The sequence below is a fragment of the Poecilia reticulata genome, chromosome 14, assembly GCF_904066995.2.
Source record: "Poecilia reticulata chromosome 14, P_reticulata-male-v2, whole genome shotgun sequence".
Taxonomy (NCBI): domain Eukaryota; kingdom Metazoa; phylum Chordata; class Actinopteri; order Cyprinodontiformes; family Poeciliidae; genus Poecilia; species Poecilia reticulata.
The window spans coordinates 10534868-10560322 of record NC_088843.1 but is presented as its reverse complement, the minus strand read 5'-3'; the positions used below and the strand labels follow the sequence as shown (position 1 = coordinate 10560322).

The 25455-nt window shown below is 38.1% G+C and overlaps 1 protein-coding gene across 1 annotated transcript in view; it reads right to left on the bottom strand.

The window, feature by feature from the left end:
• The window catches only part of sptbn2 (spectrin, beta, non-erythrocytic 2), a 61989-nt gene extending 39116 nt beyond the window's left edge, over positions 1-22873 (bottom strand). The window contains exons 1-2 of the mRNA XM_008427717.3: positions 22301-22873; positions 9868-10055 (exon numbers count right to left, since the gene is read on the bottom strand). Coding sequence (XP_008425939.1) covers positions 9868-10024 — 157 coding nt within the window. The 5' untranslated portion in view covers positions 10025-10055; positions 22301-22873. The remainder of the gene's footprint in view (positions 1-9867; positions 10056-22300) is intronic.
• Positions 22874-25455: the final 2582 nt, after the last annotated feature.

The following is a 25455-nucleotide window of genomic DNA, read 5'->3' as shown; positions in this document are numbered from 1 at the left end:
GCAAAATTTGAGTGGCATTACTTTCCATGTAATAAGCAGTTTTAATCACTTCGTTCAAGTGATTAAAACTTATTTATGTGCGGTTGTTCGGCCTGGACATGGTGAGGGAAAGGAACAACAGAGTGAGAGAGAAAAAAAATATATAAAAAATTTTATATATATATATAAATAAGCCTGGGCTGCACAGTGGCGCAGTTGGTAGAGCTGTTGCCTTTCAGCAAAAAGGTTCTGGGTTCGATTCCCGGTCTTTCTGCATGGAGTTTGCATGTTCTCCCTGTGCATGCGTGGGTTTTCTCCGGGTACTCCGGTTTCCTCCCACAGTCCAAAAACATGACTGTCAGGTTAATTGGTCTGTCTAAATTGCCCCTAGGTGTGAGTGTGTGTGTGCATGGTTGTTTGTCCTGTGCAGGGTGTACCCCGCCTCTCGCCCGGAATGTTAGCTGGAGATGGGCACCAGCAACCCTCCCGACCCCACTAAGGGACAAGGGTGTCAAGAAAATGGATGGATGGATATTTTTAGCCTTGGGTCAGAGTCATCCAGCTGGGAAGGCAAGATTTCCCCACCGACAATATGCCAACTAACATGGCAATCTGAAGTGCGCACTTCTGTGAGGAGGTTTACACCAAAAGCAACCCGAATGAGTACTAGATGGGATCCAGAAGAAACAACAAAATCAGGCTGAAACCCATGTATGCTAAATTATTTATCCATCTCATCTTGGTAGATATATTCCCATAAAAGATTTAAATATCTATAAATGTAAAGATACATTTCCAAAATTCTCTTAGTGCACTGCAATTAGCATTCCTGGTCTGTGAGCATTTTGTTTTCCATTCCAATATCCGCTCTTCTTCAATGTTTTTAGCTGCACAGTTGGGAACGTCCTCCTCCGTTTATATCAGCTAGGGGAGCTATTTTTAGGCAGAGCAGTAAGCCGGAGGTACTAATGCCTTTTATTTTGAAAAAAATTAATTTCAGAACTGTAACAGTAAAGAGCTTCAACATGTGTTTAAAGTGAAAGATGCACTTTAAGGTTCAGCAACATTTGCCTTACAAAATAGTTGCTGAAAACAAAAACGGCATGCATCCAGAAGCACAGAATACATAAATAGTAATCCATCTTAAAACCTCTTTATCTTCGAAAATAAACTGTTCATCTATGGCTTGTATGCTGTGTGATATTGCGGGCTAAACAAAGAACAATAAAACAAGTGGGTGGTTTGAGTAAAAGCAATACAAACGTGGACAGACTGTCATGAAGAAAGCAGGACGAGGCTGAAGCAGAGGATAAATGACATTAACAGTGCTGTACTTATAACTTTCAAAATGTTTACATATTTACAAGTTCCCTTCAGCTGAAGCACCTTAATTAGAAAAAATAAACCAACTGTAAATAGTGAAAATCTATTTGCATTAATTTATTTTAAAATACAAGACAATTGTTTTACTTCTAAATTCTGTGATTATACTAAACTGTTGGGAAATATGAGCAGAACTAAAATGAACAAAATGGCAGACACAGCTGTACATGTTTTGACTTTTTTTTTCCCCCACCTCACTCTATAAAAGTAGAAGTGCCCTTCCCTCACTTATGACTTTAAAAGTAGGTCTGCGGTAAAACGGCTGCCTAAAACCTGCCACGTGTAGGACGACTTTTTCTTACACTGTTAAGAGCTTTAATGATGTGGCCGTAAAAACGTGTCTAACCTTTACAAGTTTGCTATAACGACGACAAGAGCTGTCAGAGAGAAAAATACATTCCCGTTTCAGAACAGTGTATTTTTCTCTCCACCGTCGCAGTCAACATGCCCTTCAATTACTTTTCCTCTGCCATCTGCAGCTGCAGGTGATAACAGGGGAGATGTGGGAGGAGGGGCCCGCACCAAGGCCAATCCCATGAGAAATGAGACCGAAACAATCAGCACTCAACATATGCAACACAAGAGTGTGAAATGTCAGTAGAAAAACATATCCCCCATTGGCTCCAAATATGTGCCATTTTGTTACCCTCCAAAGTGTAGAACTGTCAATAATAGAAAAACTGCACAAACAAAAAGCCATTGTGTGTGCGTGTGTATCCTAAACTCTCACCAGGGTAATGTGACTCAAGAGCAACAGCTCAAAGCCCTTGGAGTCAGAGTTTCAGTGTTATGACATTACATCTTTCATGAGAAGCTTCAAAATGTGAAACTTGAAATCCAACGCTAGTCTCATTACAGCCCAAAATATAGGAGGATACTGCCTCTTGATGCTCCAGTCTTTTGTATTATTCAACTTAAAGCAAAGTTGTGTGACTGAGTAATGACTGAAAATGATAAATACCCTGAAGCAGGGCAAATAAAAAAAAACAAAAACATTTCTGTCAAATAGCATGGTCTATTTCACTAACTCCATGCTGCTAATGCCTGCTGTGTAACTATTCAGCTAAAGTCCACATCAATTGATTTGTAGAAAGAGCAGTGACCCTTTGGACTAGAACCCTGTTGTCTAACAAAACTCCCAATGTGTATTTATGTATGAAGCAACGCATAAAACAAACTTCACAGAACATTTAGTTTGGCACCAACATCTAAGACTGACATTTACTGAGGTAAACTGAACTTCTAAAAATTGTTTGTTGTACATTACAGAGAAAACTGTGAAACAGAAGGATAGTGTAAATAAATAAAGGAAATTAAAACAGTTCTCATTCATTTGTGAAATAGGACTACTGACAGAAGGCATATGATGTGAACATTGATCCGGTGTTTTCACTGGATCTTGAAATCCAACTTGAAACTTGAAATCCAATGCTGATCTCATTACAGCTCAACATATAGAAGGATACTGCCTCTTGATGCTCCAGGTCAAACTGTTGTGAGCACAACAGTTTGACCTCAGTCACATGAAATAAGTCTAGATTTTGCTATAATTTTTATCTTGGCATTTGTTTTCTTGGGAATGCAAGTAACCATTTGAAAATTGTGTGTTGTGTACCATGAGTCGTCATGGTTATCAAGATTGTACACGTTTTTTTAAAATAATGCGTCAAAAATTAGCAAAGTGCACCATTGCTACATCTTATGATTTCACTGGCTGAAATCACTGCAGTAAGAGTGAAGCTGACTCAGACTAAGAGCTGGTGGCCAAAGAAATCTGAGAAGCTCCCAACATGTTTGACAAATCAGACCATTTAGCAGCTCATTTTTATTGGTCAATTTCACTGCGAGTCTGCCAAGACGGATCTTTAAGGTTATCATTTTATTGGTAAAATCAATTTGAAAATAGTAACATTCGCCTTCAAAAACTGTGTTACGGCAATCAAAACCTATTATCACCAATTCAACCCAGCAGTCTTTGACATTCTCATATATCAACTCAGTTTAACCTTTACTTGTTGCTGCTATAAGCTGGATTCTTTTTAATGCGTTTATAAAAGCGCTACTATCCTGCCTACCATCCTGGGGCTGCAGGATGTTAGAACATTGTGACATTGGGATATTATTTTAGAAAAGTGCAGTAACACATATAGTGACCACTATATAAGCTTTCCAAATCTGGGCATTAAGAGTTACAAACTAAGTCCACCAAAGCAGCAATTTATTAAAACACAGAGCTTTAGCACATGGTACATGAACTATAATAGCCTGCCAATCGTTCCTTTGTGGTTGCAATATTGCAGCCAGTGATATTGCAATAAGGACTACATATCCTACATATTGTGCAGCTCTAATATAGTTAGGAAACATAATACAGGTCAAATCAAAGTTATCTCTAAAAGTGAAAGAGTCAAGGATATCCAACCGGATGCGAAACAGATTTTACGTATTTAATTAAGCAAAACCTTTGAAGTTTCAACCATTTGAAATTATAGTGTAGTAGCAAACTCTGAGTTTGTATCTTCTTTATATCTCCCACAGACATCATGTTTTAACACAAGAAGGGTGTGACCCAAAGAATGAGGCGCGAGGGTAGTCAAACTGGAAAGACAAGTGGGTGTTACAAAAATGTGTTTATGCGTCTGGCTATGTATTTGTATTTTACAGTACGGTAACTTAATCCAGACCATACTGCCCAGAGATGACCTACAAACTACAAAAAGCAAATAATTAAATTTTCCCTTCCCGATTCAAATGAGTCATCATAATACAACTTTCTTTGTCTGCACAACAACAAAGAAAACGCACAAAAAGAAAGCCCCATCCTATTAGCCCCAACTTGGTGACTGATCTCTAACCCCAAAAGCTACACAAGCAGTTTCAGGTTATTGCCAGTCAGGCTGAAAATGAGATTAAGGCATGTGTCCCTATTTGAATGCAATGTTGCATGATTGACTCTGAAAATGTTGTAAAACTGGTATGAATCTCATCTTTACTCCAAGCATTTATTGAGTTTGTGTGAAAGTGTTTTAAAGGTGCAGAAAATCACACGTCCCACCCTACATACAACATGCATCCTTTCACCAAACCGACAAGATACGGTATCTTGATAAAGATACGGCATCTTACAGGATTTGAAATGCCGTGTTCACTACAAAAAAATTAAAATGTAGAACAAGCAGTGGTGCTCCTCAAGCAAACTCGAGCACACCTCTCCGATTCAGATGGCATCCGGGGAGCAACCACAGGCAAGATGAAAAAAGAAAGCAAATGATCTTTAGTCACACTCCTGTCTTATATGAGTGTTTCATATATCATAATCTCCAGAAGTTAAAATCACACAAAAAAAAACCTCTATTCTATGTTTTAGTCTAAAGTTTCGTTTGTTTTTTCTTTTCTAGTGAATACATTTCCTGCCTCACAACCAATGTCCTTGATAATTTTTGTGTGTGGAAGCTCACAGCTTTCTCAGGCTTTGGCTAAAGACAGAGCGGTGTATTGTAATGAGATAAAGAGGACAGGTGGCCAAGTGATCAGGTGCCAGACTGCCTGTAGGCTTTAGATCTGAGTTGAAGCCTACTCTTTATGTACTGCGAATATCTTAATTTCTCCTAATGTAGAATACTTCTAATTCCCAAAGGAGGCCATTTACTCCAGAAAAATTCAGAACCATCTTGGAACTCAGACCTAATGAGGCCCAGCTAAAGTAGAAGGCCAAAAAAATAAAAAAATAAAAAATTCCCGCCCTAAACATAAGGGGTACGTCCAACACCATGCTTCTGACTCTGAAATATTAGACGAGTGGACACAATTTGGTGTTAGAGTCTAAACTGTGACGTCAATAGAACTGTTTGCTCAAGCTCACCAGTTTTGTTTACTAATCCAGTGGATCTATAAAAAGGTCATCAGTTACAATGAAACCATTACTTTCAACCAAAAACAAGAGTGTTGTGATTCTTACCTTGCAACTGTTTAAATCTTCCCTCCAAGATGTTGGAGTACTGTACTTGGTTAACAAATGCTGCTGGGGACAAACAGGGGTCTCTGTCCCTGTGATCCCACTCCATTGTAGTTTCCTAAGATCCTTATGCTAAATATTCCTGATAGAGACGAAATGAATCAGTTTTCCAACATAGCACGGCAGAGCTAAAAAAAAAAAAAAAAAATCCAGTGCGTCCTTTCTCAGATTTCCAAAAGTGTTCTTTTTCCCCCCCAAAGTTTTTAGTTTATCCTCCGATTGTAACGTTTTCTTGGTGTTCTTCAGCAAGGCACAACAAATGCTTTAAATATTGTTCTTCTCTTCATATACCGTACAATCCATGAAAAACTCAGTGGTGAGTGGCATGGGCAAAAAAAAAAAAAAAAACTTTTTTCCAAGTTAGAGAATAATTTGAAACAAAACGGAGAAAGAAAAGTGCTCTCTTGTTCACTTAACCACATTTGTGGTCTCTGAATAAAGTAAAAGCCTGGAGTTGCACTCCGCTGTGGTTCTAGCAAAGAAACCGTAGGTATTCCTTCCCTCCAAATTCTGAGTGTGCATTTGCTGAAGAACAGCAGAGCACAGCACAGCACTGAGCCGCGGTCGGATGGCTGTGTAAACAAAGCCTTCTGTGCAGTCTGAAAATTGTGCGATTTGCATAAGGTGTGTTTGAGGGAGGAGCATTAAAGAAGAACATGGTGGATGGGCAAAGGGGAGGGAGGAGGTGTAGAGGTGGACTAAACCATTAGAGTCTTTTGAACAGTCTGCCTTGAGGTGGATTATTTAACTCCATCTTAGCTCCTACCACCATCAGGATGTGGCTTACCGAAAGGGTGATTCACAGAAACCCTACTTGGATTACACAATGTTATCTCCATGTGGTCATCTTTCATTTCAGTTACTTTCTAGATTGCTTTCAATCTCCCCTTTTGTTTTTTTAAACATGAGCACTACCTTACGAGGAGGCGTTAAAACAGGAAGGAAGTTATTGAGAAAGTCTCAGAAATACAACGAGTACTTTCCTGCCTGATGAGGTTTGAAACTGTCAACAATCTGTTTGCAATGTAGAGGGTTGGTGGGGGTGGAAGTGACAGTGTGCGACCAAAACACATTTTTAGTTTCCATTCTTTTTAGCAAAAACAGTAAGCATTTTAAAAATATTTTTCTTAAGAGTTACTTAAAAGTGTAATGTGTAATAAAGGTTATATCAATTTTAAGAATCATAGCACAAAGTAAGTGGCTTAATGTGTGATAGGACAGTAAATATAAAGAACAGTTATCAGGCCAAAAATTAAAGTTTTCAGATCTCGGTTCAGATGAGCTGGATGGGTCTCATTAAAAGGACAAAATGCTTCAGGGATTTTTTTGTGACTGGCTGTTTATGGAGGGGGACTACAGTAATGAGAAATGAGGAGCACAGCCTCCCTTCTGAGGAACAGAGGCCATGCAATGGACACATACTTCGAGGAAAGTAGTAAGTCATACTAATGCCTGTTTTTTGTATCCTAAAGGGCACAATCCTATTTACATAAAATGTAGATGAGACAGCATGTCTGTCTGTGCCTGTGAATCAGTAGAGATTTGCAGCACATTTATAAATAAAATAGAGAAATATGTTAAATAAGATTAACAATAACTAAATAAATCTGGAGTAACTTTTTTAAAAAAAAGGGAAAATTGTCCAAAAGTGAAACATCGGACAGTAAGAGTTAAAGTTAATGATGGTTCATTTATGTCCAGTGCAGTGAATGAACTCCAGGGAGAAAGACAAACAGATAAAGACAAATGGGGGAGTAAGCACTATCAGAGGGAAAAATACTAAGATTTATTACTCAGCTTCTTCATGTCATCAATACTTTAGTAGAAGTCCAACAAGAGTGCATTATTATTGGGCAAATGAGAGGCTGATTAAATGCATTAAAATTTATTTACCGACAAAATGCTTTTTGATGCAGTTTGTGGAAATTATAAGCCATGTGTAAAAAGAGTGGCGTGAGTATGTATTCACACCGCTTTCATTTACGTTACGACCATGCTTCCAAGAATGAGCTTCAACCAAAAGAAACTGAAATTCTTTAGAGATCGAAGCTCTTTGAAAGCCTCGCTGTTCCCAGGTGTGGGAGCTTCAGCGTGTAAACACTGTATGGATAACTGTTCAAGTGTGAAGAAGGGTGTTGCTTAAACTTATGCAAAGTTCTAGAGCTACACATACTGGAGAGCAGATAAGCTGGTATCAATGCAAATCAGGGGGAAAAAAAGCTCTTAACTGTGACCCAAAGAGCACAGGTCATCGCTTCACCACATGTACATCAATTCCCACCCTGCAGATGTAAAAGACGGGTTAGCTCGGAAATATGGCAAATATTTTTATTGTAAAATCTCGATAGAAAAAGAAACTACGTAGAAAAGTCCAGCACTTCTAAAAATGCAGAAGGCAGAGTAGATGATGTTAAGAAGAAAAAAAAGCTGTCAACAGTGGGCTGGAGCTGAGCCTTCAGGGAATAGCTGCAAGAGCATGTGAAAGAATGTGCACATCAAGCCCACACTTGTTAAACTGAGAGGGCATCAGAGGCGTTCAGACTGGTGCATTCACACACACACTGGATTTATGGAAAGACCAATGCAACCAGTGTTGCAGAGTGTGTTGCTGCAAAATACAAAGAATGGACATTTAAGATACTTAAATGAGTGAAGAACATGAGACTAAAAACAAACTACGATGTACGAGCAAATAACTGAACAAGTTTGTTAGATTTCATTTCTAAGTGAAATTAGATTTAATAGAAATTGTTGAACTGAAGGGTTGTTCAAAGATTATAAGTAACTGTGGTTTCCATCCTTATGTAGGAGTTACTGGACACATCAGTGTGTGCCACAGTGGCTATCTGTTACCCCCCTCTGCTGGGCTCTTCAGAAAACTGCAACTTGTTTAGACTTTTGAAAATACAGTTTTTGACATACAGATCTTTTATGTTCTTCAGCTCAAACACAAACTCAATGAATGAAAAACTAAAAGTGGTTCTTAACATCTTTCTAAAGGTTAAGTTATAGGACACGTAGATCTATTAGCATACCAATAATGACAAGATTAACAAAGGCAAAAAGAAAATAAAGCCGTCACCAAGATTTTCTGCTATGCATCCAATACAACAGCTGTGTTGTACTAGAACTAGTGATCAGCCATAGCACTGATGCAAAAGTTCCTCTGTTCTGATCAACTACTCAGCTCTTCAGCTTTGGCCTCCTTTTGGATGTATTTTGGTCTTGGCCTATAAAGAAAGGCTCGTGCCTTTTGGGATACAAAAGAATCACATCTGCTCCCTAGTCTACAAAGCCTAATTAGATTTGTGAACATTACTATTAGGTTATGATTTTGACTCAATTGAAACTCACTCCAACAGCACCTTTCATCACAATTGCCATTTAAAAAAAAAATTTAAATACTTGCCTTTCTTTAAATTAAAAATCAAAGCAAGTATATTTTTGTAGATGTGATTCTGTAAGTGTAAGGCAGTGGTTCTTAACCTTTTTTGAGGTACCGAACCCCCCAGTTTCATATGCGCATTCACCGAACCCTTCTTATTCCTTCACCCCTTATATTGAAAAGAATATAAGGGGTGGATCAGCACACTTTATTATTCATAGCTATGGTTGATCAGGGATTGTTTAATATTTCTATGTAAAAATGAAAGTGTGTGTTCTGCAGGAACTATGCTAATGCAAAATACACAAATACTTGATCATCAATAACCTGGAAAACCTTTTTTAAATTTCAAAATCATGACATTGAGAAGCAACTGTCACTCTTGCTATGTACTGGAACATTTCATAACACTGATTAAACCAAAAGCAATTAGATCCACAAATTAACCAGCGAGAGACTGAAATAATTCAATATTCCCGTAATCGGCATTGACCAGTGATTGGCTGGTCAAATACTGAAAAAACTGGAAATTTTCCCCTCTAATTTAATAAATGCATTAAACCAAGAACTCCCCTCACTTCTGATTTGTGAACTGAGCCAAATGCACAAACTTCAACATGAATACAAACAAGATGACAGGCATGCAATTCTATGCATAAACAGGGATAATCTTGTAATTCCTGCATTTTCTATTGTATTCACAACATCTACCTCAATAAAACATTTCTCCCCTCCCATGTGTTACAATCCTAGGAAGAAATACAAATAAAAATCTGAATCTGCTGAAAATAGGAATCACCAGATAAGAAATAAGAAAAAAATAATGAGTGTCAGCCAAAAAAAGCCAGATCAGCAAAGGTTGACTCCATTTCCAGAACAATGAAGCTCCAAATAGGAAAAAACAAACAAACACCATCTCCCAAATCATTAACCAGAAATGAGTCCCAAACACCTTTCAGGAAGAGCTAAAAAAGAGCAAAACAGAGTCCAAGGTGTTTCTCCACCCTACCCAATCCTACTGTCAGGATCTGATTAAATCACAGGTTTGGGCTGCTTTAATAACCATGGGGTTATTAAAGCAAACTACCTGAACGCAGCAACATACCTGCGAGCGCTTTAATGCGAGAGCGTTCAAAGAGACGTGCCGAACTGTTTTCATTGTCCCAGTCTGTCTCTGCCGCCAGGTCCCAGCGATTATTGATGTCGTTGTATTGCTGCTGGATCTCCAAGCTGTCAAAATCTGTTGGTGAGATTGTGCTCATGGTGTCGAGGCTTGGGGAAAACACATTCAATCTAGAAAGAGGAAACAGAAAACAAAACGCGTTCAAAGTGAGTGATGGTACAAAAAGAGGACAACACAACACTAGATGATTTACACGACTAAACCTAAAAGGTTTTTTCAGAAGTAATCCACGAAAAACATAATCCTAGTCACTTTATCCGTCAAAAATATAATCCTAGGCACTTTGCATTTAAGTGAGCAGAGGTAAGAGAGGGTACCTCTTGCTTTCCGCACAACATTCAACTGAACTTTACTTAATGTAGTTTTATGGCGCGTATATGCAAATAGTAGCCTGGACGGTGCAACTGCCAGGGAGGGTAACAGATAAAAACCTTAAGATAAGTTAAGTCACTAGGTCAGTCAGGCAGTCACCCAGTTCCTCTCTGTACACCTGGACAACAGCAGTTGATGCTGTTGCACGTCTCGGATAGATAGGCCTGTCACAGTAAACAATAAATCAGTTAATCGCATGATAATTTAAAAGAAACTCTGTAATTTTAATTTGCTTGATTTATCGTTTTTCTCTTTTCACCATAAACTGGATGATAAAAATATTCAGTCGGGTGTTTTGGTCTCAACTAGCCCTCTTTTGAAAGATACTTTTGTATAAAGACATTTAATAATACATTTTATTTGTTTCTGCTGTTTTCTTTAATTATTTTGGATATTCAAGATGTTTGCCAGTCCCAGTCTTTAAATGTTCATTAGAATTTAAAGGTTATTGATCCTTGAGAATGTGTTCTTGCATTATTGTGCCATTATTACTACATTACTTGAACATGGTCTCAAAACAACAAGATTATCATTTATCGCAATAAGTTCTGGGACAATTTATCTTCTATAAAAATATGTTACTGTGACAGGCCTACTGGTAGAATAACATGCATTACTACTTTAGTTAAATTCACTCTTGGAGAAACTACCAAAGTTGAAATAAAGGAAACAAGAACGCATGCAAACATGCATACATAATAAATGCAACAGGACTTTGTTATTATCATGCACACACATACTAAAGTAACACAAAAATACCTCCAAGTGTAATCAGAAATGTAAGACCATCAGAAACTCAAAGGTTAAGTGAAGCTCCTTGCAATAATCACTCAATCCTATGGAGTTCTTGGTATAAATTTGCCAATTACCGTAAAACCAAAGGTGCATGACATGAATCAATGATGACTCTACACTTTTAAGATGATATACATGTAGTAGGGGTTTAATAGTTAGCAAAAACTTCTCAACAGCTTGTCTATTTATTTTAGCTTAGGTCAGTTCAATAACAGATACTCAAGAAGAGCCTGCTTACTGCATCTGTGAGGCCTAAAGGTGATGCCTTGGCCTGTCGTAATAAGCAATAAATCAATTAATCGCTTGATAAATTAGAACAAACTATTTTTATTTGAATGATTTATCGTTTCTCCCTTTTCTTTCTAACAAAAACTTGGTGTTTCGGTCTCAACTAGCCTTTTTGGAAGACATTTTGTTGTTATTTATTTGGACATTTGAAATGTCTCCCAGTTCCAGTTTAAATGTTCATTAGAGTTTAAGGGTTATCGACCTTTGAAAATGTGTTCCTGCATTATTTTTATATAATAATTACCATTATATTTCTTCAAAATTTATCGCAATAACTTCTGGGACAATTTATCATCCAGTAAAATTTGTTATAGTGACAGGCCTAATAAATCCTATTCCTTTTTAAAAGCCAACACTGAATGTGCGTCTAGAGTGCATAAAACTGCAAATGTGCAACTATTAATGCTAGTGGCAACACAGCTAATATGTAGGTTGGTTTAAGAAAACAATGGGGTTAATTATGGATGATTAAAAAGAAGGACAGAATGTCCACTGCCTGCAGACAGTAAACAGCTCCAATGTCATAACTTGGGTACTGAAATGTGTCATTGCTAAATATATTCAACCTTATTCTATCGTGGAAGACACAGAACGTAAAAAGTAGTCCAGCTGCTAACATTTCAGCAACTTGGAGAGAGAACACAAGCAATTGACAAAAGTTGTCTCCACACACAGCTTATTCAGCTCAGACAGCTCAGTCTTTGTGTGCTAAACATTCACAAAAGACAAAACCATTTTCTTGTCAAGAAAACTTGACAGTAAATAATTATTTCTATTCTTAGCAAGAATAAATTGACTGTTGTCAATCAAATAAAAACCATTTAAATGAGGAGCATTTTAAAAACGACAATTTCTCCAACATTTGCTGCACAAAAAATGGCAACCAGCTCCCTACCAAAATAAAAAATTCTGACAATTTGAATAACATTGATGTGCACAAAAAGGGCTCTACTGAAACTTTGTGCTTACTAGCCCTGACCAGGTCGATAATCATAGTTTGTTGTAATCTGCTATTTTCTATCTTAATTTTACTGATATCATTGTGAAACCAAGGTGATGGAAAGAAATCATTGAGGGAAATAGAAAAATGGATAAGGTACATTTCAACCAGTGAAAACCTAGAACTTAATATAAGTGAGCATTTCTGAAAGAGGAAAAGTATAATTTTAGCTCTCAATATAATTCATTTTTGAAGAAAAAAGTGCTACCATAGCAGAATTTTTTCTTTACTTTTAATTTAAACCAAGACAAGGACTCTTCTGGACAAACCAGATTACATTTGTTGTCAATTCCTGCTCAAATTAAAACAATATTCTTCCAATAAAAAGTGCATGAAGTGAAACTTTTAGTACTTTGGAGAACAGATGTCAGGTTGTATGATTTACATTTGGACATGCCACAGCATGTTGGAACAGATTCAGCTGAGCCACTAAAAAAACATTAACTGAACTTGTGCTTTATTTCCTGTACTTTCAGTGTGAAAGTAAAGCTTAGAAATAAATGTGTTAAATCATTTTTCAAACGATAACCAACAAACTGTAGGCCAGTCTAAAAAACAACCAACATAAAACACTATGAAATATTCATTTACAATAAAAGGGAAAACGATACATTAAAAGAAAAAACGGTTGCCACAAATAATTTTGCACATTAAATTGGTTTATCCATCATTCTAAATGTAAAGTACAGCTGATTAAATAAATGAAAAAGTCTTTCAGTATTTCAACAGAAGTTTGAAAAAACACAGCTTGGTAAATCCCATTAGTAGTAGATTACGAAGTGTCTCGGAATAGAAACTAAATGCAGGGATTAGCAGAGGAGGAAAAACACCTCCTCCGCATCCCCCATCCTTCCCTGACCTGTCACCTCTCAACTAAACCGCACCCCAGGCATTGGCCAAGGCCATACACCCCTCTGTGCAAACTGGCTATAAATATTGACTACTTTTCAGATTGGAGACGTCACAACTACTATTGCAGTCGATCTTCAATCGCAATCCCATGCTTTGTTGTGCATGTCCTCAGAATTACCGAGGTAAATAGAGATGTCGGGCAGATGATAAAAATAAATGAACACTGGAATGCTCACACATTATGTGACCAGTTGTGTTTATTATGCAGCGCATTATAAAAATAAAATAAAAAGGAAAAGCCACATAGCCAATCTGTCCTCTTTGTAGTCTGGTTTTGGGAGCTGTTCGGGGTGGGGGTTGGTGGGGAATCGGACCAGTGAGTCTGGCAGTGGCCATCCTCCCCCTCTATGAGTGGGAAGAACCCCGGCTCAGTGTGTCTGCACTAATCACTCCTCAATGGATCAGACAAACAATCCCCTGACCTACTATGATACTGTACTCATCCTCACACAGAAACGCGACACAGTGTGGGGAAAAAAAAGCCACACATGCATGGCCTTTTACCTAAATTGTGTTTCTGACAAGTCAAATCTAAATCCACCTCGTCGACAGAGGCATCAACATTCTGCATACAAAATGGGTCAACACATCTGTCACCCTGGCCTATGCGATGTGTGAAAGTACTTTAAAAATGCTGCTCTTTCATCTTTAAATGGTATAATCTACATGGTTCTTACTGTCCAGTACCGTCTTCTATTAACTTTCAAAAACTAATTTTAATGTAGCAAGCACTCATTTTTTATTAAACACCAATCATAAATGGTGCAAGTTGGCAAAATTGTATACAACTAACCATTATTCTGAAATATGCTCCAGAGGCTTCATAAGGTAAACCCTTTCTAAGTCAGATCAGAACTGCACCAAATGTTTGGCAAAAATCAGGTCTCTGAAAACGAAAGGAACCAAAGTGGGGCACAGCCTGAGGGTTGAACCCCAACCTAAACTGTAGCATGCAGACACACATTCAGCAATCAGAATGACATAGGTCAAAAATAAAAAAATAGGACAGAGCCAGCGGCATGATTGGTAGCACCGCCACATTTCTCCTTTTCATTCTTCGTCATCTCTCCTCCCCTTCCATTGCCGCTTCCCTTCGCCCAGCTGGTCCGTTTGTCACCGCACCCGTTAATCAGGGAGAGAGGAAAAGAGAAATAGAGCCCATAATCAGATGTCTGCAGGGAATAAAGCCTATCCACATTAGCCAGCCACAGTGCCAATGTGCACCAAGGGAATAGGGAAGACATACACGCTTACATAAACATACATGCGAAGACAGAACCACTCCCTTCAACACAAGGGGCAAAGAGAACAAACAAAAAGAAAAAAAGTCACCTAGAAATGAGAACGCAGCCCAAATAAACGAGTCTGTGACACTCATGAGCCTGAAGTGTGGGGAGATGGACTCCAAAGAGACGGACACAAAGCTCGCCACACTTAACTGGCCCCACACAATAAAGGAGTCAGCAGAGAATTGAGGCCAGTTGTTCAAGCCCTTCCTGTTTGCAGAGATGAGGCAGCCACAGGCACAGATGCATCAGAGGCCTCATCCACAGACTGCTGATCCCAGCCTGAATGCCCCGCTGAATAGGACAGCGGTTGTCCTTTGTTGACCTGTAGCATCACATTCATCTAAAACTCTACTGACCATCACACATGACCGCCACACTTTGAGATGGACATGCTAGGTCGCTTTAAAGCGCTAGCAATAACACAAATACCAAAAAAAAAAAAATAAAAAAATTAGAAAACTATCAAAAAGTTTATTTTAGTAAGTGAAACCCAGATTACTACACTACAACATAAGGTTTCCCCCAGAAAACTTGCTAAGCCCGGTGGTTGGGTGCTAGGGCAGTTATTCATCCAGCGGCCTGTCGTGTTTTTGAGTTAAAAAATATAAAGTTAACAGGAAATTTGAAAATACCACTTGATAATTACATGTTGACAGACTGGGAGATTAATATCTGAACACCAACTATAAAGCCTTGCTTAGTCTGGTGGGGGCACAAGTAAAGCCTGGTGGCCCGCCAGGCTTATAATAGACTGAGGGAAACCCTGACATTCAGAGATTTTAAAATTTTGATGCTCTTGGCCCAAAGCTAATAAAAAAAAACACATTCAGCTTCTCAGAAAATTTGAATATTGTATATGACTATTAGAAGAGAGTTTTTTCTTTTATATGTTACGTTTTGGTCTACACAATCACTGGAACGACTGCTGAATTGACAGTTCTCCAGTAAACACCCTCCACATGGAGACGGAGCCACAGAAAACCATAGATAAAGAAGATGGCTGCTAAGAGAATTGCACTTAAGCACATTAAAGGAAACCTTGGGGAAAGGAAAAAAGTCTGGGAAAAATGACACATATCCAGTCTTTGCCAGACTGGATAGACTGGCAAAGACTAAAGCAAGTTGCTGATTTCATCTTCCAGTAGGACTTTGCACCAGCTCACACTTTCAAAAGTATCAATGACTATGACCATTACAGGAACCCCACACTTAATTAAAGGTAAATATTGGGACTCGCAAGACACCAGAGCCAACAATGCAGATGCAACCTGGGCTTCAATAAAGTCTCAGGGCCACAGGCTGATATACAGTGCTTTCACCTCACACTGCAATGATGCAATACTTCATGTAAATCAAAACCTGACTAAATATAAACAAATATTCTGGACATAAATTTTGATAGGCTGGCTTTCTGTATTAAAAATATTTTTTGCAACCTGACATTAATATTTATTATTTTCTGACATTGGATTTTTTTACTAGCGTTAATTATTATAATTAACAAGTACTTAAAATATTTGTAATATATATCCACAAATATTTGTTGAGAAGCAAGTTTGTTTTCATTCATACTGTGAATCATTTAAATATCCTAAATGATTCACAGTGATAGCTTAAAATGTAATATTTTCTGGTAAGCTGATTATACTGACAAGAAACACAAATTTAATGTGATCAACAAAAAAGGGCTTTATGGCACGATTATTCATACAAACAGATTAGGATCTTGCTAATTGAGTTGCCCCACATGGTAATCAACAAGTTACCGGATGGCTCAATGGACGGCCACAGTGAAAGTTATTAATAGAACTAATAGCCGGAGAGAAATGATGGTGCTTGTCCTGAATGAGTCCGGGGCTGGAACCCCACATTAGCAGCATCCATTACCAGCACTAACAGAAATCCAAATGGAAAAGCATCAGAGAATGAATTATTTCAGATCATGCTCATTCAGAGAATGCTTTTTCCATTTTGCAAAACGCATAGAAGTGTCTCCATCCTCAGGATGCCTGTGAGTAAATGTACTGTTACTACATCCAGTCTTTTGGAACCAATTAACATGAATTAATTTGCTATGCTATTCAGTGACTGCAAGATCTTCTGAAATCCACATAAACTGTTTGCCATTATTGAACCATCTTGAATTGGTGAGAGCGTACTGTAGTAGCTCCTGTGGGACTCCATCTTTTATTATGTTTATCCTCATTATTTATGTGCAGCCCAGACTTTTCAGTGAAGCCCCGCCGGCCTGGACTCTGCACTTCTTTTTGAAGATGAGTGGGACTGCACAATATGCCACAGCAATATCAGTGTGTGCAATATTTAAACTAAATTTTTGCAATGCAATGCAATAATTGTTGGCTAGTAAAATTCCAAGCGTCATGATCTCACACTTTGCATGCCAGTGAAACATTCAGCCTGCTGGATGAGAGTCTCACCGCCGTAAACGTCCACACCTGATACAGATTACGATACCATAGCTGCTACAGATCAAAGAGTATTGGAAACGAATAACGAAAAAATTGTAAGGGTGGAAATTGCGTGGTTTTCTAATATCATGCAGCTGTAGAGATGACAAACGAATGGCACAGTGTGGGACAGACTTTTTGTAGTTTTAGGAGAAATGTACAACTAACATGAGGACAGCGCTGTGGATTTCCCTTTAGAAACCCAGGATGAAGCCCAAGGCGCTGGGAGGTGAACGTATTTTACTCAGCAGGGTTTTCAACACTTGCTTCCAGTCTCACAGACCTAATAGCTTGCCTGGCCTTAACCCAGTTCCTGTTCATTTCTACACAGAAACCTCTGCCTCCTGTCTCTATAGTCCGTCTGGACGCCAGGAGTAAGTACGGCTAGAGAATCATTAGCAAATAGAAAACAGGCCCAGATGGTATAAGCCTCAGCCACTGCAAAGCAAGTGTTGATCCATTTAATAATAAAAAAAATAAATAAAATCACAGTACTGTGGAAAACTTCCTTTGTGGCCAAGAATCTAAGAACATCTGATCAATCTGCCTTTAACAGCTGCCGACCAATTACTGAAACATGCCACATCATGAAAATCCTTGAGAGACTGCTGGGGGTGTGTGTCGGGTCACCTTTCAGCCGCCACACAAGTCTGCTTACTCACCATTTGTCATTTAGACAAACTACGTATAATGAGGATTGTCCCATTTGCTTTTTCTCGTACATTTTCTTTTTCAGCTTTTTTTTAAAAAAAAGAACCTTCCATACTTTGCGTGTCAAAAAAAGGTTATCAATGTACTATTTTCTGTTCTCCCCACCACAGCTCAGATCTTTAGTACTGCAGACACAAAATCAAGTTGTTGTGTATTAGTAAACTAGTAGTAAACTAACCAAACATTGAATATGCTGCTGATGTCATCCAACTAAAGCTGAAATATAAACCAATGTGGTGCCAAGATGCATTGAGTTTTCAGCATGTGGCAACCTTACAAGCAGGTTTGACTGTTTTACCTCAGTAACTTACAGGAATGACCCAGTCTCGGTTCTGAAGACGCCTTCAGACCTGAAAGAGCTAACTGTAGATGCTAGGGGTGTAACCAGACACGTATTTGGACTGAAAGCATCCGGTACGCTCCTGTCGAATAGAGCGTTGATACCTCAACACATGCAGTATGTTTGTTTGGAACCAAGTATCAATGGTAAAATGGGTGGAACTGAACCAAAACTTTGTGTCAGTGTACAATAAAAAACAAAACTGATTTGAAACGCTGTCTTCACTCAATTTACTCATCTGAAACAACTTCAGGAGCAAAGTAATCATACATAGATAAAACTCAGCATCACAATAAAATCAAAGTTTCAAAATTTAAATACATTATTTAACTGTTGACTGATTTTGAAGTGCAACGTACATATAACAACTTATGACTTTCAAAATCTGAATGCATACCAAACCGTGATTTGTGTTCTATTATGCCTGTAGTTCAGTAATGAATGGATACTTTTTTGTTCTGTTCTAGTAAGGAGTGTTAAAAGTTAATGTGGGCTACAATAATTTATATTTTCCAAGACCTTTCAGGATCCAAGTATACAACCTTTGCAAATCAGCAATATAATAAAATACTCTCAAAAGTTTAGCCAATGAACTTTTGGCTAAACTACATGTATTTTCTGACTGTAATGTAGTTCATGTTGGAATTTGTGAAAGCTGTAACAAAAAAGGTTTTAGGTCAACTTTTAGCGATTACTTTGACTAATACTGTCCTTGTATTGTTTTTGAGCTGTATGCACAGTCACGAAACAAGCCACAACCAACTCTTTATCTCTGATGAGTATTTCCTTCCCAATCAGTAATTTTTCTGCATAAAACTTATTCCTGGCTTTATTAAGCAAGAGATAAGTTTCTAAATATAAGTCTTGCCTACATGCCTTGGAGTTTAAGGCAACAATTTTCATCGAATTTGTACTTTCTTAAAGAAAATAATCAAAAACAGACAAAAGTAAATCAATAAGCTTTAAAATACAGCCCCTTCCACAGATAGTGTATTCAAAAGCTGAACAGTTTTACATTAACTGTTCTTGAGTAACACTACTTCAACATATTGTTACTCAAGTAAAAGTAGCAAGGAATCTTCTAAGAAATCACTCAAGTATACAAATGTATTTTGTAAAAAAAAAATATATATATCATTAAGTTTTGACAGATATTTAAAATGGTGTCTAATGTCAAAACCACAAAGTGCTTTCCAAAAAAACCTAACATTAAAAAAAAGAAATTGCATCTGGTAACATTTAATTGCAAGAGCTATGAACAGTCAATATTTGCCATGTCAACACTTTAATATTGACTTTACATACACCTGGAGTATTTGCTAATAAACTTATGAACCCCATAGATAACGAATGAATGACCATAATGTTTGTAAGATTTGAGGAATGAATTATCAACATGAACTATATGTATTGAAAATAAATTGAATGAGTCTCATGAACATGTTTATTTTAAAAACATTTTCATTCTACGCGCATACGTGGCAATTAAATTTAAAAGATGATTGAAATAAAAATAAATGAAGTAATATGTCCATTTTACGATCTTTAAGTTGCTCAAACAGATCCTGCATTGTGCTGCTAATGTTCCACCTCTAAATGAAACTCTACAAATGTACATTACTAATCACAAGTACAATCAGACTTCTCCACAAAAGTCTGCTGAAAAGGTTATATTTGCACAGAGAAGTTGGATAAGCCATAAGAAGAACCGAAGTTATTCACATGAGCCAATAAATTATTCTAAGAACATTTACTGTTCAGAAAGACAATTACACAGGATTACTAACATTTTTCCTTAATGCTTTGTCATATCAAAACAGGCTGTTCAGGCAAGATTTCAACCACACCTTCTAAGAGCTCTGCTGAAGTGATCAACATACAGCCTGTGGTAAGATTTAGTCTGACTACAGAAAATTATCAAAGCAAGAGATGCAGCAAAAAACAACGGATCATGCTGCCCTCTAGTGGTGTTACATATACAAAAAACGTACATTCAGAATAGTTTATTTAATTGAAAATTACTTAATTGATGCTTCTTAATTATTCCATCTTCAAGTTCTTGAGCTCTTTTCAGCAAAGCAATGCTTATAACACAATCAAGTTTCACTGCTTCATGTCCTCTGAACAGGTTGGCATTTTGGAAGTGACTATATAATGTTAGTACAAATCAATTTGGACAATTTTCCTTGATGAAGTCTGACTAAATACTGGTCAAACAAGGAAAGATTAAATAGTTTCAATAAATGCATAAAAACTGAGAATTATACATGCATCCACCGAGAGCCTTTACTTGGATGCATTTTTAAAATTTAATAATAAAAAAAAAAAAGATCAGGTAGATCTTGTAAATAATTCATTTTCAACTGGACTGAAAAATCAAGGAACCTACCTTTCTCTTTTATACATTACATTCCTTAGAAAGTAAAAAAAAAGGTCTGAATTTTCAATTTAGATCTCAACAAAAACGCAACATTTGCTTAGATTGGGAAAAGCCTGATCGATGCATCTTTAGTAAAACATGTGGAAGTATTATCTGGAGGTCATAAACCAAAGTATTTCTGTAGTTTAAGACTTGCAGTAAACATAGAGAAACAATAGAGCATTTGGAAACAAACCAACCAATCAGACGGAAATACTTAAGTAATTGTTTCTTTCTTGGTCATCTGCTTATATTATTATCAGTCCGACACCATTTTAAATATTTGTCAAAGCTTATGATCAATTCGGTACATGAGTGGGGTTTTTTACAAAATACATTTGTACACTTGAGTGATTTCTTAGAAGATTCCTTGCTACTTTTACTTGAGTAACAATATGTTGAAGTAGTGTTACTCAAGAACAGTTAATGTAAAACTGTTCAGGTTTTGAATACGCCATCCTCTGGCTGTGTGAAACAATCCTAGGGAAAGGGGACAAAAACATGACTGGAATATGTGTGAAAAGTCAAAGGGAGTGCTGAAATGTTTTTTTTAATGGCAGAGGGGAAGTAGTATAACAAATTTGGATCATCACTATAGTAATATTTAACCAAAATAAAGGCACTGCACTATTTCCTAAAATGCAAATCCAATGGTAGTCCTCCACTAAAAGCCATTTCCAGGGTTCAATGGGTGAATGAGATGGGGGAGGGGGATTAAAATACTGTATCATGAAATAAATATCCCAAGCTCTAGCTGGCTTATAAGTCACTGAACATGAAAAGAAAAATAGATAGCAGTAACACTGCAACTAGCTAACAAGTTTTATTTTTGCACTCATCATCAAGCCCTGTCCAAATAGTCTGTTTGTTAAAAATAACGTTCAAGTCTTATTCAGTGCTTGCCTTTGACCAGATAAATCCAAATTGTTAAAAGCTATCAAAATTAACTACAATATAGAGTAAACACCACCACTTCATCAATCCAACCCACTCTTGCAGCTTTTATTTGGGTTTATGTGCCCTGTTCTACACGTGGTACATGTCAGCTCTGCGCTATCAGTGACACTGTCCTAAATGGTTAAAAGGAATGAGGCAAACTTGAATATTTCAAAAACAACGTGCTCACTCGCTAGAATTTGCTTGCAGTAGTTTTACCACAATGCCTCCTTTTATAAAATACTTTAACCTGATACATCCCTCCTATACGAGTCACACAGTCTAGGCCAAGCTCGCAGCATAAATCTCAGTCCTACACATAATAACATAACCAGCGTTGAAAGATGGGAAAAGGCAGCTCTGCAAGAAGCCATCATTCTGAGGCAAAAATAGCCGGACAAAAGCAACAAGGCTTGGCTGGTTCAGCAGCAGATGCCTGAATCAAAGATCCACAGGCTGGCTTGAACACAACACGCAGATAAAAAAAAAAAAATGTGGCTGCATTTGACATCGATTCAAACAAAGGCGAGAAGAGACACATGATTACAGGGAGATGGCTCCCAATAAACTATCGTAAAGCGGTGCTGTCATACGTTTCCCAACAAGACGGTTACCGTACGAGAAATGTGTGCAGACTGGTTATATCTTCTATAGCTACAGCAAAAGCGAGACAGAAGCGTTACCTATTGAGTTAAAAAGCTAACGGTAGAGCCAAGCTAGCAACAATCACCTGAATTTCCAATCTTTTTCCTCATTAGCTTTGTTATTGTGGGCAGGCTGCTGGTTATAGTGAGGACGTACACACACAAAAAAAATCCCACTTACCTCTTTATTTCTCCGTCTTTTTGTAAAAAAAAAAAAAAAAAAAAAAGGCAGTCTGGTATTTTTCTGTAACGTCACTATATCGGAGAGTTCAACGGGAATGAAAGAAACAAAAAAACAAATACAAATAAATACGTCGTCGTCTCCTAGCACGCGCGCGGCTACGCTAATTTCAAATCTGACGGTTACAAATTTCCCAGGTGACACTGATAACGTCTCTCCTTTAAATCCGCATCTCTGGGAAAAAAAAAATATCTTTTTTCCCCCTCTTTCTCCTCCGCGCTGCACTGGTAGCAGCAGCACGTTACGAAACCAGACTCTCTTTTCAGCGAGAGAGAAAAAAAAAACGTAAGCAGGGAAGGGACAGAAAAAAAAAAGAAACCAGGCGAACGCAAAGACCCCCCCTTTTTTGGGGGTTTGTTTGTGGCAGGTATTTAAAGACGGATATCCGCAGCAGCTTTCTTCCAGCCCCCTCCCCGCTTCGGCATCCAAAGGGCCGTCCAAACCTCACAGACTGCCTGTGTTTCCCGTTCAACAGGGGAAGAAGAAAGGAAAAAGTGTGGTAGTTTAGAGGGGTGTAGGTGGCTGGCAGGGTGGGTGGGTGTATGTGTGGGTGGGTTTCTGACCGCTCATGGTCACATGGGAAGCACGTTTTCAGGTCTGAGAGAAAAAGATGTGCTGGGCAAATGTTTGTGTGCTGTGGTGCTGTCCCTGGTGCTAAAACTGAAACCATTCACATTTACATATCAATGGAAAGTATGCAAATACAGTCTGAGTGATGTACTAATATAAATATCCTTAAAGTATAGCGGGTTTCTGAAAACGTAGTTTAACTGCGATTTTATGTGATATACCAAGATAAAGGATGACACACCAAGATAAAATCAGTGCAAACAATGGCTTTCAGAACTAAAAAGTAGCACAGATTCACAATAATACCATGAATACAATGAAAAAACTGGTGGAAGTCTATGCATCGAGTCAATTATCAGACTGAATTAAACATTGAGGAAGAACAAATTTTGGTTCCTTCAACATGCGAAGATATTATTAGTCACTGAGAATGGAATGCTGGAGAGCTTCGTCCGTTTCGGCATGGGAAGAAGGAATGATTAACGTCCGAGCACGTCATCAAGAATAACCTGCGGTAAGTACTAAACTAAGCTGATGTAAACGTGTCTTAACAAGCCTACAATTGTATTCATGCAAAAGACTGAGTTAATGTCACCTGGTTAGCAAGCTGAAAGTCCCGCCTAAATGTGGGTATCCCAGTAAACGCTTTCTTTTTCGCTGGGTTAAATGTGGTTCGTTTAACCCAGCGAACCACATTTAATAATACACGTATGTGAAATACACGTATTTCACGAGAAATATAACTATGTGTACATTGTTCGGTTGTAGCTGGAATTAATCAAGGTAGGCATAATTCGTTACCAATCAATAGCTTCCACCACGGTTAGCTCGGCTACACGGTGAACTTGACTAGCTTAACCCATGTAAAGCCATGTTAGCAATTAGTTAGTCTAGTGTGTTTATACCACTATGATTGTAAAGTCCCAGTTTGTTAATGGTAGCGAGGCCCGTTGAAAATTGATGGTGTTTTGTGCATGCATTATACTTGTAAGGTATGGTCGGTGATGTTTCCCAGTGTTCGCTATGCTGGTTTGTCCAACTGTTAAAACGGTTTCACAGGAAATGCTCTCGGTAAGCGAATCTCCTTGTTAAGCCTTAAACTTTTTGTTCGGCTGTACAACTGGTTTTTATGCATTTTGTTCACGACACTGCCCCATTTACTGTAGGTTAAGAACTTCATTTTCCGAATGCATTGTGTTTTCAGAGATATGTCATGGCATGCTGGCAGGTATCTTATGAAGTGTGATTTCAAACAAATACATAGACTAACCTTGAGGGGCTGACATACTGTGACAATGGACTAACAGACAGGGGCACTTGTACTGATAGAAAAGGGGTGCATACGCATTGTTTTATATTAGATTAACTTAAAGGGGCACTGATGCACCTTACTTATTACAACTCAAAGCTTTCATCTCATCTGTATGTTGACACAAGGTTGTTGTGAATGTGAATTAATAATTTCTCTTTCCTTCTGTCTTTTGTTTTATTCTCCTGCCACCCAGGTTTTGACTCCAGCTTCCTGAACGTCACTGACTGTCAGGGCATCTACATCAACAACTTGAGATCCAACTTTGCAATATGGCGACTCCCGTCCGACTCCTCATCTTGTTGGGTGACGAAAGTGCTGAGAGGATGAAATTATCAAGGGTGCCGTTTTGATTGTCCCTAAAGGGTGCTGATGCAGATTTCCTAAGGGAGTGAATCCTCAAAGCTCTCATCTACCTGGGAGAACGTGTTGAGGACCTTCTAAAGGAATACATGGTATGTCCAGATATTTTCTGTCACAATGATGATTCAACTTTATTCATCACGGGAGACCACCTATGCCATTATACAGTATATAGTGATTAATGAGGTGTGCCAGACTGCAGTTGTTCAGTTGCATATTTCGTATATTTTGCCTCAGGTCTCCCAGAAAGATCAAGCCGAGCAGGAGCTGGAGAGGACCATCATGGCAGTCTTCGTCTTCAGAGAGAATTCAAGCCTTCTACAGCAGCCCCAAGACGTTGGGATTGTCATTGATGGTGTGGAAGTCCTCAATGAGTTGCCTTCTCTTGCAGCTGGAGTGGCAATGCTCTTTGGACTTTGCTATGCTCTTAACATGGAGTATCCACAGGGTTTCAGGTTCACCTTTGAGGCCCTTCAGAAGATCCTGATGGAGCTTGGTTCCAACAAGATGACTTCCAAGATTTGCAAACTCAGTGGTGAACTCAAAACTGCACAGTAGTGTATATTTGTGTGTGCTTTATGTGTGCATGTAGTTGCCACTGGCATCTATTTAAGAGGTAGACCACCTCACAGCACTTTGTTATACAGGCTCACGGGGTCACTTTCATGGAGTGCTTTTGTTGGAATTTTAGTTCTTTGATGTTTACAGATGCAACATTCCTTCAAGTTCAGATGTGTTTGAACAGTACAACAACAGTGAATGCTTTCTGTCCATTTAATTTTGCTTGATAGGCCATATTGTCTTTATTTCATTGCTCTGATGTAGAGCAACAATGTTTATATTTGTTTGTCTG